Source organism: Podarcis liolepis (genome assembly GCF_965112155.1).
Source record: "Podarcis liolepis genome assembly, chromosome: 10".
Lineage (NCBI taxonomy): Eukaryota > Metazoa > Chordata > Lepidosauria > Squamata > Lacertidae > Podarcis > Podarcis liolepis.
The window spans coordinates 2,625,812-2,639,822 of NC_139562.1; the positions used below are offsets into that span (position 1 = coordinate 2,625,812).

Sequence of the window (14,011 nt, forward strand, 5' to 3'; positions counted from 1 at the left end):
CCATACCTGGAGTTTTAGGTCATTGTTTTAATCTTTGCTGTACAGCACCCCAGGTGCCCCCTAACGGCAGAGGACACGGCAGAAAAGTTTTAAACAAACAGCTCTGCACAAATAAATAAATCATGCACCTTTAAAAGGAATATGTTCCTCTGGTAGCCTTTTTAAAGGGAGCTGTCACATTCCTTGCGACGGATGTTTTCAATACCAGGAGCTACTTCTTGGGGGCTACCCATATTCAGGTCATTTTTTCTTGAGATGCAGTGGAGGGGAAATGCAATTTTTGTGGGAACGCCTCCTTGGTCTTTTTGCTGTGAAACTGTGGAAGCAGAGAAGGGTGGGCAGGGTCCCCGGATGGGGAGAACTAGAAAGCTGGCTGTTTAAGCTCCTGGTGTAGCAGGCAGGCAATATCTTCGCAGCACAGCCAGGTCTTGAGCAGTTCTCCTGTTGCCATTGGCCTGGGAAAACTTGAGCAATCTCAGGGGGGAAATAGGATCTGGTTACACAGTGCAGGAATCTCATGACTGCTTGCAGAGATAATCTCAACCCAAGAGGGAACAGGAGCGCAGAACCAGATATGGTTCTGATCTGCCTCTCCAGATCTGCAGTGGGGGGCTTTTGTTTCTGAGTGAGGTGGTCTGCTTCGTTGTGTCCCTTGCTGCTCCCACTTCTATGAGCTGGCCAGACCCACTGCAACCAAGCTCCCCCTTATTCTTCTCCTTTGGCCAAGCAACCTCCCACTCTGGGGAGGAGTCAGTCTTCTCTTCCTTGAGGAACCGTAGCAGGGCCTGCCTTGAATTGGCCCCACAGTTACCAATCTCTGCTCTAATTAGCAGGAGCTCACTTTAGGCTCTCCACTTCCCATCCTGCTTTGTAACATTTGTGCAACAGTGGCAGTGATCCCTTTTTGGGGGCCATTTACATCTCAAGAGTCCTCCAGCAGTCCTCTTAGTAGGCGAAGTCAAAGTGCGTTGGAGTTAACTTAGCAGCCCTAAGGCAAATCGAAGCACATTGCCGTTTTGTGTCGTTGAATGCCGATGGGCGGAGCTGATGTCACTGATTCACCCTGGGTCTCCCCTCCTCTTCTCTCTCTCCCCTACAGTGCCTTTTAGAGAAACTCCCAGCTACACGAAGAGGAGGCGGATCATCGGCACGGGCGGCCTCTCCTCCCCCCGCCTGCTGCAGCGGTCTGCCAGCGACAACAATTTGAAGTCCGAGAGCCGCCCGTCCTACTCCCCAGTGCCCTCGCTCCGCGGCCTGCCCCAACAGCTGCTGGCTCAGATGCAGGAAGCTGCTGTCGGGGTGGGGCTGGGGGACAGCAGCCTGGTGAGCACGGGCAGCTCCCGGAGCGCCCACAGCCGCTCCCCGTCGCTGCAGCGCGTGCGGGAAGAGAAGGAGGCCGATGCCCACACACTCAGGAGAAGCAGCCGCGGCAAGGCCAGGTGAGAGAAGCCACGCAAGAGAGGGAGGAAAGGGGGGGACCCCCTCGGACCACCCAGGGTCACACACAACTGCTTCCTGGCTGACTTGGCTGCTTCCTGGGGGGGGGCATGAGGGAAGTTCTGGTGGTGGCCGAGTTCCTCTGGGGGTCCGCAAGCTGGGGAAAGGGCTCCAGCCACATTTGTGGCTCTGATGTGGGAGGGGTGGGCTGGCCAGTGGTGCTCCTGAAATGCTGGACAGCTCCTCTTCTCCCTCAGGGGTCTGCATCTATCCATTCCATTGACTGGCGCCTCTGAGGATGGGGGAGCTGTCCAGCGTGCTGAAGGCAGGCTGCCTTAAGGGCCTGTCCTCCCATCCGAGGGAGGTGGGTGCCTCTGCTGCCCCCCTCCCCTCCCTTCAGACCCATCTGGTCAATGCAAGCTTCTGGGTCCATCGTGATACTTGCCAACCACCAAGGGGTGGGTCTTGAAAGCGATCCACAGTGGTGTATTTCAAACTATGAACCAACACAATGGCCAACTGCGTGCTCCCCTTGTCTACATTGGGTCCAGTTTTTGGTGGGGTGAGAAAGCGATCGTGTGAGGGAGATTCTGGGGAGCAGCCATTTCGCCCTTTGACATCTTGGCAAGGTTGTGGGGATGGGGCGAGGCCATGGAAGATTGCATCTCTCATGTCTTTTTATGTAACCTTCACACACAGGGGAAGTTAACACAAACGGTGGTTGCAGCCAGTTACACCGGCCTTGGCCAACTTGTTGCCCCCTCCCCATACGTTTTGGAAAACAGCTTTCATCAGCCCCAGCCGCTGCTGGCTGGGGGTTGTTGGGAACTGCAGCCCAAAAGATCTCTAGGGCAACAGGTTAGCCAATTCTGATGTATGAAATCACAGCCACGCTGTTCCAATAGCAGGAATTTCAGTGGCTGCGCCTGTACCTCCATACTGCCTGCTTTTCTCTAGCCTTTTCCTGGGCGCTTGGGTGGTGGGCATGGCTATTCCTTGCTGCTTCTGAGCAGTGGACCTGGGGGACGAATTAATAAGGGGTCTCAAAAACCCCTCAGTTGGTATCTGGGGACGAGAAGCGGTTGCCCTTGAACTAATGTGGAGAAGAATCTCTTGGGATGGTACCTGGACAGACCTGGGAGAAGAAAGTGACCAGTCTGGACTTGTCGAGTTTCTTTCGGTATTAATAACCACGTCCAATAGTCTGTCCCAGTTTTGGTTATTAATTCCCAGCTTGGGATGGTAGCAAGCTGTTCAGTGTCACGCTATGAGTGACAGGCAGCATGCCACAAAGGGCTTTGCTGGGGACAGGATGTCCTTGTCGCTGTAGTGCTCTGCATAGGAATGTTAAACCTATAAAAACAGAGAAAAACCCTCCCTTCCCTGTAAACGTCTTTGTCACTAGTTCCTTTTGTAATTATTTGCCCATCAGCATCACTACGTTCCCCAAAAGTTAATGCACTGTCAGGCATGTTGTTTCTTGATTAACGATTCATTATTATTATTATTATTATTATTATTATTATTATTATTATTCATTTCATTTCTATGCCGCTTTATATAAAGATCCCAAAGCAGCTTACAACACATTAAAGTGTCAAATAAAACAACCCAGAATAAAACTGTAATGGTTTCTAAGGGGTTGCTCGTGCGCAAGCAGGCAACTATCTCCCTGGCTGGGTGCAAACACCTCGCTGGGATGCCAAAGTAAACTTTATCTGTCTGGACGCCACTCACCCGTGGCTGACTCAGTCGCTGGCAGAATCCGTGAGAAGCTCTTTGACGCCTAGTCTCCGCCTACCCTCTCTGCGCGAAAGTCTTCTGCGCAAGGAAGGAGTGGGCAACGGAGGACCCCTACTCTCCCCGCTGGTCCCAGACAAGGAGTCATGGGACCGCCTCGCTGCTCCCCCCACCTGCCCCCCTTCTCCACTGGTGCTACGCTGATTCTCTTCCCCAGAAGATGGGCTGCTTCTCCCGATCCCTGGACGCTCTCTGGAATCCCTCTGGCTTTTGCTCTCTCCCTCCAGCACTGATGGCAGTTCCCTGACAAAAACATTACTTAAGAAACTCAAATATACATTTAAAGCAACCTAATTAACAGGAAACTAACATGTTATCTTAAAGATTCAAAAATAAAACATTACAAAGGAGGTCAACTGCAGAATGTACATTTAATGAGGCAAAGCTTTTAAAAAATATATCTTAAACATTTCAAAAGAAAACGTTACAGTACTAAAGGCAGTCAAATATAAAATGTACATTTAAAACAGCATTATTAGAAAGAGACTAGAATGTTATCATAAGCATAGAACATTGCTGCTATGTGTGTACTGGAAGAAGCAAAGATCACCAGTATCGAAGTAATGATTCTTCAACATCAACTTCGTTGGACTGGTTCATGTTGTGTGGATGCCTGATGATCATCGTCCAAAGCAACTACTCTATTCTGAACTTAAAAATGGAAAGCGTAATGCTGGTGGTCAACAAAAGAGGTTTAAAGTCTGTCTCAAGGCAAATCTTAAAAAATGTAGTATAAACACTGACAACTGGGAAATACTGGCCTGCGAGCGCTCCAGTTGGAGAACAGCCTTGACCAAAGGTGTCATGGGCTTTGAAGACACTCGAACTCAGGACGCAAGGGAGAAACGCGCTAAGAGGAAGGCATGCTTGGCAAATCCACACTGTGATCAACTCCCATCCGGAAACCTATGTCCCCACTGTGGAAGGACATGTGGATCCAGAATTGGCCTCCACAGTCACTTAGAATCATAGAATCATAGAGTTAGAAGAGACCACAAGGGCCATCGAGTCCAACCCCCTGCCAAGCAGGAAACACCATCAGAGCACTCCTGACATATGGTTGTCAAGCCTCTGCTTAAAGACCTCCAAAGAAGGAGACTCCACCACACTCCTGGGCAGCGAATTCCACTGTCGAACAGCTCTTACTGTCAGGAAGTTCTTCCTAATGTTTAGGTGGAATCTTCTTTCTTGTAGTTTGGATCCATTGCTCCGTGTCCACTTCTCTGGAGCAGCAGAAAACAACCTTTCTCCCTCCTCTGTGTGACATCCTTTTTTATATTGGAACATGGCTATCATATCACCCCTTAACCTCCTCTTCTCCAGGCTAAACATGCCCAGGTCCCTCAGCCGTTCCTCATAAGGCATCGTTTCCAGGCCTTTGACCATTTTGGTTGCCCTCCTCTGGACACGTTCCAGTTTGTCAGTGTCCTTCTTGAACTGTGGTGCCCAGAACTGGACACAGTACTCCAGGTGAGGTCTGACCAGAGCAGAATACAGTGGCACTATTACTTACGGACTCATTGTTAAAACCATGTTTATGGAAGACAATCTACAAGCGATCGCCTAAGAAGAAGAAGAAGGTGGTTCATGGAGGCTGTGGAAGCTCAGGCTTGATGACCTGGGTTTGCATTAAGAGACAGCCAAGATGGTCAGGACTCACCAGGTGGCAAATAACCAATTGGCAGAAATATCACTAATGGAGGACTGTGAACAAGGCAGTCCTGAAGTTCAAGAATGCTGTAGACACGGAGCAGTAAAAATGCCATGAGTTTCCGACTTTTTTTAGAAAAATAAATAAATAAAGAGTGCCTTCCATCCAGCCATCTTGAGGACGCTGTCAGGCAGGCTAACACAGTCCTGCACCAAGGAAAGAGGGTTGGCCCAGCATCTGTTAGCAATCCTTGACGCTCAGTATTCTCTGCCTTAGAGAGGATGACTCTCGTCTCTGGGAAAGAGCTGCCCATGTCATAATCAGAACGAGCCACCAGGTGGCAGTCTGATGGAATGATGTGATTACTCAGGAAGGAAGGGAATAATTCTTATTGAGACCGATCCAACTTGGGGCAAACAGAGTAGACTGTGGTTTCCTGATGCCCCTTCCTCTTCAGAGCAGTCTCCCCCGGAAAGAACAAGCTGGATTCCCAGAGCTCCAAGGAGGTGTGCAGTACAGTACAGACACACCGCATGTTACGTTTGCTTCAGGTTGCGCGTTTTCAGGTTGCGTCCCGCGGCGACCCAGAAGTACTGGAAAGGGTTACTTCCGGGTTTGCTGCCCGCGCATGTGCAGACGTGCAAAATGATGTCACGCGCATGCGCAGAAGCGGCAAATCGCAGACACAGGTTGCATTCTTTTTAGGTTGTGAAAGGGGCCTCTGGAACGGATCCCGTTTGCAACCAGAGGTACCACTGTATTAAATAAAACAGCAAAATACCAGCAAAATACAAATGTTTCAAAAATAACACAGGCAAGCAACAAGGTGGGGGCAGGGAGCGAGGAAGTATCAACACCAGTGCAATTATATAAAAACTGAAATCCTAACTGCTAGCTAAAATTATTTGCCATCTGATTAAAACCAGATTAAAATTAAAGATGTCGAAATAACATAAATATGTTAGAAGGTCTGGGAGAGTGAGAAGGTTTTTGGCAGGAAAATGAAATTGCAGTAGGAACCAGGTGAGCCTCTTGGGGGAGAACATTTGACAAAGAAGGCTCCCTCTCCCCTGTTAATGGAAATATCTGAGGGATCCCTTGGACAAAAAACAAGGACACCAGCCAGGAATACCAGAGCAAAACAGCAGCCAGTCGGCTTGGTCTTGATGGAAGACTGTCACCACAGGACTCCCACCTGCCACCAGGTGGAACAAGATGGAAGCCCCCAACAAAAGAGCCGCCAAACTTTTATTAGCTGCTCATCCCCATGTTACACCCCCCCAAACTACATCACGGTTACATCACGGTTGCATCATGAAAGGGGAGGTCTGGCGGCAGTAATCTGAGCATCCTGGACCCTGCCCCATGGTTCTCCTTGCCCTCCATCAAACACCCATCAAGTGAAACAAAAGAGATATTTACATTTCCCCGTTTCCGGCCAAGTTAATCACACCCTTTTGTCTTCATCTGGGTTTGTTCTTTCTGGAATGGCTACCTGTCTGGCACTCAGGTATCAGGATGCCAGGGATTATCATTCGGGCTGAGGGGCTGCTGAGCAGCTGAGCTCACATGTCTATATGAATTTCTGGAGTTTTCCCAGTGAGTCAGTACATAGAGACATTTATCAGTGAATTCTTACATTTGGTATCGTGCAGCAAAGGCCCTTTGAATAGATAGGAAGAAACTGCAATGGAAGTGTTTTGTGGGGACAAATCACAAAAGTCACGAAAGTGATGGTGCTGATTCTGGTAGTGGGCTGCATGTGCATGATATCTGCAGGAGGGGCAACCCCCCCAACGTATACATAAATTCCTGCAACAGGACATGCAGGAAGAGATGTTCAGTTAGGTAACCTTTTGTGTTACTTAAAATCTTAGTCCAGGAAACTCTGTTGAAATGCTTGTGAAGTCACTTTGATCCAGGGTGGGCAGAAGATCTCTGGGTGATTTGTGTAAATTGGCAAGAGTTCCTGGCTGGTTGTTCAACAGTGGGAATGACAAAAGGGGCTGTGGCAGTGAAGAAAGCTTGGGTAAAGTGGGAGTGGAAGGACTGTGAGCAAACTCCTGGGTTTGGAATGTGCTCGGAGACACCCTGTTCTTTAATTCTGTGTCTTTTGTACCTGGCTTTGATGGATAGTTCCTGGGGCTCTCATAAGAAAACCACACAGTCGATCCCATCAGCCTGAAGGCTGCCCACACCTGTTCTGATCCCTCTCTGGTTGCACTGATGGTGGTAACAGAGGTAGGATGCGTGCCCAGATATGGGACCTCCTCTCCATTTGAGTAGTGGGATATTCTGGAGTAAGGGGCTTCCCCTACCAGGTAGAAATTAAAAGGCCATGGGGTGGTTTGTTTTTATGGCAAAATAGGATGTTCTTCCCTCTGTGGTTGCGGGGCTCTTTTTCCACCTGTTGACAGAGACAACTCAGAAACCTGCTGATGACACCCAAATCGGTGAGCCTTTTCCCCAATGGCTTCCTTGCTGCCCTCGAGGTCAACAGCTTCCCTCCTACACCGAAACGCTCGTTGGAGTAAATAATAATCATTGTAAAAAATACAAAGCTTGTCTTTGTTGCTCTGCTTCCTATTCTGGGGGACCAACGTGGTTGCTAAGATCTTCAAAGGGATCTTAGCAACCGTTTTAGCCCCACCGAGCAAGAAGCAAAGTGTGGATGTTGTTTTCAAACCCAACCGTCGTTTAAGAAACAGGAGGCAAAGTGGTTGAGTTGTGCAGAAATCTTCCTGCAGCCTCTGGAAAGATTCTGCGTAAATCGGAATGGAGCCACCTGCCCTTTAAATCATGGCTCCGTGGTCGATCACTCACTTTGCAGGCAGAAGGTTCCGGGTTCAATTCGTAGTTGATTCGGATGGAGGCAGTGTGGTGTAGCAGTTAGTGTCAGAGTTGGACTAGGATCTGGGAGAGATCCGGGCTCTAATCTCCACTTGGCTGTGAAGCTCACTGCCAGTCACTGCCTCTAAGTCTAACCTGTCTCACGGGGCTGTCGTGGGCATGAAATAAGGAGGTGTGGAGGGCCATGTACAGCACCTTGCACTCCTGGGAGAAAATGGTGGGATCTAAATGCAATAAGTACGTAAGTAAATAATAAACAGCAAAGTTTGGGGTTTGTAAAAAAACATTCAGATTAGGAGAATGAATTTCTTTCTTTTAAATATTTTTCAATTACTGTATTTTTCGCTCTATAAGACGCACCAGACCATAAGACGCACCTAGTTTTTGGAGGAGGAAAACAAGAAACAAAATATTCTGAATCTCAGAAGCCAGAACAACAAGAGAGATCGCTGCACAGCAATCCCTCTTGCTGTTCTGGCTTCTGAGATAGCTGTGTAGCCTGCATTCGCTCCATAAGATGCACACACATTTCCCCTTACTTTTTAGGAGGGAAAAAGTGAGTTATAGAGCAAAGAATACGGTAGTTTTTTCTTTTCAAAAGGAAAGAAAAAGGTTATACACTATTCTGCAAAATACAATGTTATCAAACAGGATCTGGCAATGGGAGAACGACACAACTAACCACGCTGCACATGTGCATCTCCTGTGTCACTGATATTCTGAGCCATCTCTGACGTTTCTGCTGGACCAAGTCAGAGGCTCTGCAGCCCTTCCTTGGGGTTTCTCAGCCTGTTCCCAAGATGTTTCCAGGGACCCTTGGGGAACTTTGCAGGAGCCATTCATTTTCTCGCTCTGCGGTGGCCTTTGGCATCCCTTGCCATGCTGGAGCTCTGTGGCAAAGTGATTAAGAGTTCACATCCAATAGAGAGAAGCTGCAGCTCGGAAGAGAACATATCAAAAAGCGGGGAGGCACCTCCAGGGCCCCATTCCCTAGCCCAACCTTCCCCAACCAGGTGCTCCCCAGATCTTTTGAACCATCAGCCCTAGTCCTCTTGCCTGTGCTTGGAAAGGGTTGGCCAGATTCTCACTCCTTTGAGTAGGCAGGGCCCAGCAAAATGCATTGTTCCCCAACCTCTCCCTTTCCCCTTCTGTAGGATTTCTGCCAGCCATCCTTCCCCCTCATTCCTCTTGTTCACTCAGACCTTCAGCTGGTGCCTCCCCCCCCCCAATAAAAAAGCAGCAGTGGAAAACCTTGGGGTTTTATTTTTAATATTCTCTCGCCCATCCCCAGAGGCCCCACCATAATCAAGTGCCTGTCTCTGGCTGTTTGCGTGTGTGTTTGTTAGTCATGTGAATTAATTTCCTCGCCCGCCCACAATCCATTTATTGAATTTCAACCACAGGAGTCAGAAGCCAGCCTCGGAAATGGCCTCTCTGCCTCAAGGCAGAGGTGCTCTGCGCAGAGAGCACCCTCCCACCCACAGCCCCACACCCCACCCATCCCAGAATCTCCCCGGCAGCAGCCCCACACGCCAACCATCCCAATGGGGGCCTGATGCACCGGGAAGTTCTCCCCCACAAGCCCCACTGAAATGATCAGGAGCTGCCTGCCCCTCCTTTCAGTGGGGCCTGTGTAGAAGAACCTCCCAGTGGATCAGGACCTGTAATTTGTCACTTGGCCACTTTCAGTTGCATCCTAAATTATTATAATTTTTTAAAGATTTGTTTTAAAGCCTGCTTTTGGTTGTGGGGTGTGGGTTTTGTTTTGTTTTGTTTTGTTTTGTTTTTATTGCAAATTGCCTTGAGTCTTGTGTGAAAGGAGATTCATAAATTCAGAAACAAATCAATAAACCTGCCCCCTGTGGTTAAAAAAATCACAGGATTGTAGAATAGGAAGGGACCCCAAGAATCATCTGGTGGTCCAACCCCATGCAATGCAGCGGAAGAAAAGTTAAATCCTGCAGGGCCCTGGTCTCATGGGACAGAGCATTCCACCAGGTCGGAGCCACCACTGAGAAGGCCCTGGTTCTGGTGGAGGATAGTCTGACTTCCTTAGGGCCCGGGACCTCTAAACTAAGAATCTGGTGTTTGGCCAGAATCTCCTTTCTTGTAAGCTGAAGCCATTGGTTCGAGTTCTGCCGTCTGGAACAGAAGAAAACAAGCTTTCTCCACCTTCCATAGTTAGACATTTACCTCTTCTCCTAGGAGGGACACTTTGAGCCAATACAAATAGCATTCTCCAAAATAACACTTCTTTAGGGAGAATGCAAAGGCCAGAGGGCAGCCTCTGAGCCCATCAGAAACTGTTCTCACTTCTTTCCTGTCAATAATAATAATAATAATAATAATACCCAGCTTCTTCGCTGACATTGACTTAAGGCGGCTTACAGATAAAAATAAGAACAGCTAAAAAACATAGAAATAAAATTCTTTAAAAAGAAATTAAACATGGATAGAATTAAAACTCTCTATATACATTTAAAAGAACCATACAAATAATTGCAATAACAACAGCCTGGCAGCCAAATCATTATCTTCCCCCACATCTTGTGTTAAGTGTACCAAGGTTTCAGCGCCACAAGCTCAATGCAAAACAAGATTAATAGCTCATACAATCTTTGCACAGATATCATTACTGCTGTTACTGCTATTATTTCATATTAGGGTTGTCGCCCAATAAATGGAAATCTTAGCTGATTAATTGCATGAGTCTTGCTCGGTTAATCAATTGATTAAATTTTCCTACTTCTACATGTGAGAAAACAACAGCCCCTGTGGTTCTGAAGCAGAAAGACCAGCTCCCCAGGTGAGGCTGGCCAGAAAGAAGCAAGGGAAGCAAATGGCTTTTTATTGTGTGTGTTTTATAGGTGCTGTACTTATTGCTGTTGTTGTTATTATTATTATTATCATTATTATTTATTCTAAAGCACCTAACATATATGAGAATGGGGAAAGGGCTATAATGATAGCCATAATCACCATCATCAAGTCTTTTGCTTACAGCTGTTGTGGTTTTTGGGTTGCGGGGTTTTCACTGGGAATTAAATAATCCAAGCAGCCTTGGAAGCAAGGAATGTTCCCGCTGGTTTTCTGCAAATGCTTTGACTTGTGTCTACATGGAACAGAACCTCATCATGGATGCAGACATGGGGTTTGAGGTGTCTCTCTGCACATGCTGTGTGAATGTTCAGGGAGGCAGGAGAGGCTATGTTGTTTATTAATAACCTTCCTAACTTGCGCTAGCAAGTTATGTAACTTAGCAGAGTTTTATATTCCCCTTTTCAGGGAAGTTTTTAATGTGTGACATTTTAATGTATTTTTAATCTTTGTTGGAAGCCACCCAGAGTGGCTGGGGAAGCCCAGCCAGATGGGCAGGGTACAAATAACAAATTATTATTATTATTGTTATTATTATTATTATTATTATTATTATTATTATTAGCACAGCAGGTAGCTGGATGCAGGCTTGTTTAAGCCTCTTAATACCAGATTCCTGGTAATTCCCCTTAAATCCCCCTTAAAAGAATAAACACTCCACAATCTTGTGTAAAGTAAATAAAAGAAGTTTACTTACACATTCAGTTCACAGTCCAACCCCCTGCTCTGCAGGAATCCTGAGTAGACCATCCAAGGCTGGTGACCACCCAACCCATGTTTGGAAACTTCCAAGGAGGAGAGCCCACTGCCTTCTGAGGCAGCCCGTTCCACTGTCAAAAACAGCTCTTACTGTCAGGAAATATTCCCTGGCCAAGTCATAAAACCTTGGCAGCTGCTGCTGCTGCTGCACGTCAGGGCTGAGATATCACGTCTCCTTGCTTTAGTGGCAGGGTTGCTAGCCTTGGTCCTGAAACTCACCTGCCTGTTTGGAGCTTAGTATCTCCAGCCTAGTCTAGGGTCCTGGTTGTTCACAGGCTTCCTCCAACTTTAGCCGTTCCTCTTAGCGTCGCGCCTGAGCCTTTGCTTCTCTATGGTGGGGTATGTGATGGGTCAAGCGAGCACATGGGTGGAACAGGAGAGGACAGAACTGCCTGTTTATTGCATTGCATCCCAGTACTCAGAAACGGGCTCTCTGGATAGGAACAGGATTAATAATAATAATAATAATAATAATAATAATAATAATAATATACCACCTCACCCATCTGGCTGGGTCTCCATTGGTTCACCATTACTTGGATCCATTGGGATAAGGTTTAGGACCTTACTTCAGTAGTGTGTCCCTGGGCATTCCTTTTCCTTTTCTTACTTCCAATTGACTGAATGACTGCCATGCTACCTTCTGTGCTTGCCGCTGTTGTTGCTGGGGGAGGGCAAAAGCCAAGGCTGGCTCCAGAAAGTGGCACGACTGAGCCCTTGCTAGGGCCCCAAGACCAGCAAAGGACCATCCACCGTTGCCACTTTGCTCAGACTATCCAAGAGAAGAAGGCACAGCTTAAGAGAATTCTCAGTTGCCATGAACTGCCTCTTCCAGGGTATGGGGGCCAGCGAGTGCCATACTCAAGAGACCCCTGTCTGGGGGGGGGGGGAGCCCTGGAGCTAATACTGGCAAAGCCTGTCTTCCTCCAAACCCTGACACCAGGTCACTTGAGAGGCATTTTGCAAAATAAAATAAAATAAAATAAAATAAAATAAAATAAATAAAATGCAGTTTTCCCTGCCCACTGCAGCTGGAACAATTATGTCCAGGGCTGTCCTGGCAGCATAACTAAGCCAAGCAGTGCTGTAGTGGTTAAGAGCAGTGGACTCGTGATCTGGGGAATCAGGTTCGCTTCCCCACTCCTCCACAGGCTAGTCACACTTCTCTGAAGTCTCTCAGCCTCACTCACCTCACAGAGTGTTTGTTGTGGGGGAGGAAGGCAAAAGAGATTGTTGGCCACTTTGAGACTCCTTTAAAAGGTAAAGGGACCCCTGACCATTAGGTCCAGTCATGTCCGACTCTGGGGTTGCGGCGCTCATCTCGCTTTACTGGCCGAGGGAGCTGGCATACAGCTTCCGGGTCATGTGGCCAGCATGACTAAGCTGCTTCTGTTGAACCAGAGCAGCACACGGAAACACCGTTTACCTTCCCGCCAGAGTGGTACCTATTTATCTACTTGCACTTTGACGCGCTTTCGAACTGCTAGGTTGGCAGGAGCAGGGACCAAGCAACGGGAGCTCACCCCATCGTTGGGATTCGAACCGCCGACCTTCTGATCAGCAAGTCCTAGTCTCTGTGGTTTAACCCACAGCGCCACCCGCGTCCCTTGACACTCCTTAGGGTAGTGATAAAGCGGGATATCAAATGCAAACTCTTCTTCTTCTTTATTGAGGATTCTAGTGTTTTGAGGGTGATTGGTAGAACAAGGTGCAGTTTGAGCTTTCTTTCCCAGTGTGGGCTGTGGCATTGCAAGGGATTCTGGGGTCTGTGATTCAGCCCTTTGGAACAGCAGAAAGATTTGCCCTGGTCAGGAAATCATCCTCTTGTGGAAATCACTTTGGGTGTGCAGGTGAAGCGATGCTTCATTGTTTCTTTACCAAAGCGCCATCATTTTTCAGCTCCTTTCACAAAGGGGCATTCTGATTAAAATCTCTCTTAGAATTCACTTTCGTAGCAAATGAGGAATGGGCTAATTGCTTATGCGAACCAATTCATTCCTCGTGCCCTGGGCAAAACTGCTCAGTTCATCTCAGGAAGTGGGTAACTCTCACATTTAAGTGGGGGAGGGGGCAAAATGGTTTGTTTTTATTTATGCATTTGTTCCGCTAAAGATCTAGAGCAGCGGTTTTGAACCTGTGGGTCCCCAGATGTTGTTGGACTACAACTCCCATCATCCCTGAGCTCTGGCCTTGCTAGCTAGGGGTGATGGGAGTTGTAGTTCAACAACGTCTGGGGACCCACAGGTTGAGAAAGGCTGATCTAGAGCATCACTGTGGGTGTTGTCAATTCTGTAAATTAACTTTAGGTTTAGGAGTGCTGACAGCAGCATGTGTGGCTTGGGTGGAGCCCAAGATCCCCTTCTTCAAATGGTTGACTTTCCTGGGAAAGTGGCTCTCTGTACAGAAGCAACAATTTGTTGTGGACTTCGGCCCCATCCCTGCTCCCTCCCAGAGGCCAAAAAAACCATCACCAAGTGTGAATTAAAAACCTTGGTTGAGTGGGCAGTGGAAGATGTCGATCCCCTGAGCATGCAGACTTGAGCATCCAGTCGAAGGCTACCAGACTTTCTGAGTTGCATTCCCTGGAGAAAAGTCCAGTTTTGGCCTTCCTGTGGCTGAACTGGTCCAGTCTTGGAA

The 14,011-nt window shown here is 47.8% G+C and overlaps 1 protein-coding gene across 11 annotated transcripts in view; it reads left to right on the forward strand.

Moving 5' to 3' along the window:
• Positions 1-14,011, forward strand: part of SHANK3 (SH3 and multiple ankyrin repeat domains 3) — a 443,257-nt gene that overhangs the window by 212,830 nt on the left and 216,416 nt on the right. For all 11 annotated transcript variants that reach the window (XR_014516107.1, XR_014516108.1, XM_083460914.1 and 8 more), the window contains one exon: positions 1,100-1,439. Coding sequence is in view for 9 of the 11 variants with exons in the window: in XM_083460914.1 (XP_083317040.1) it covers positions 1,100-1,439 (340 nt within the window). In the remaining 2 variants the exon portion in view is untranslated. The remainder of the gene's footprint in view (positions 1-1,099; positions 1,440-14,011) is intronic.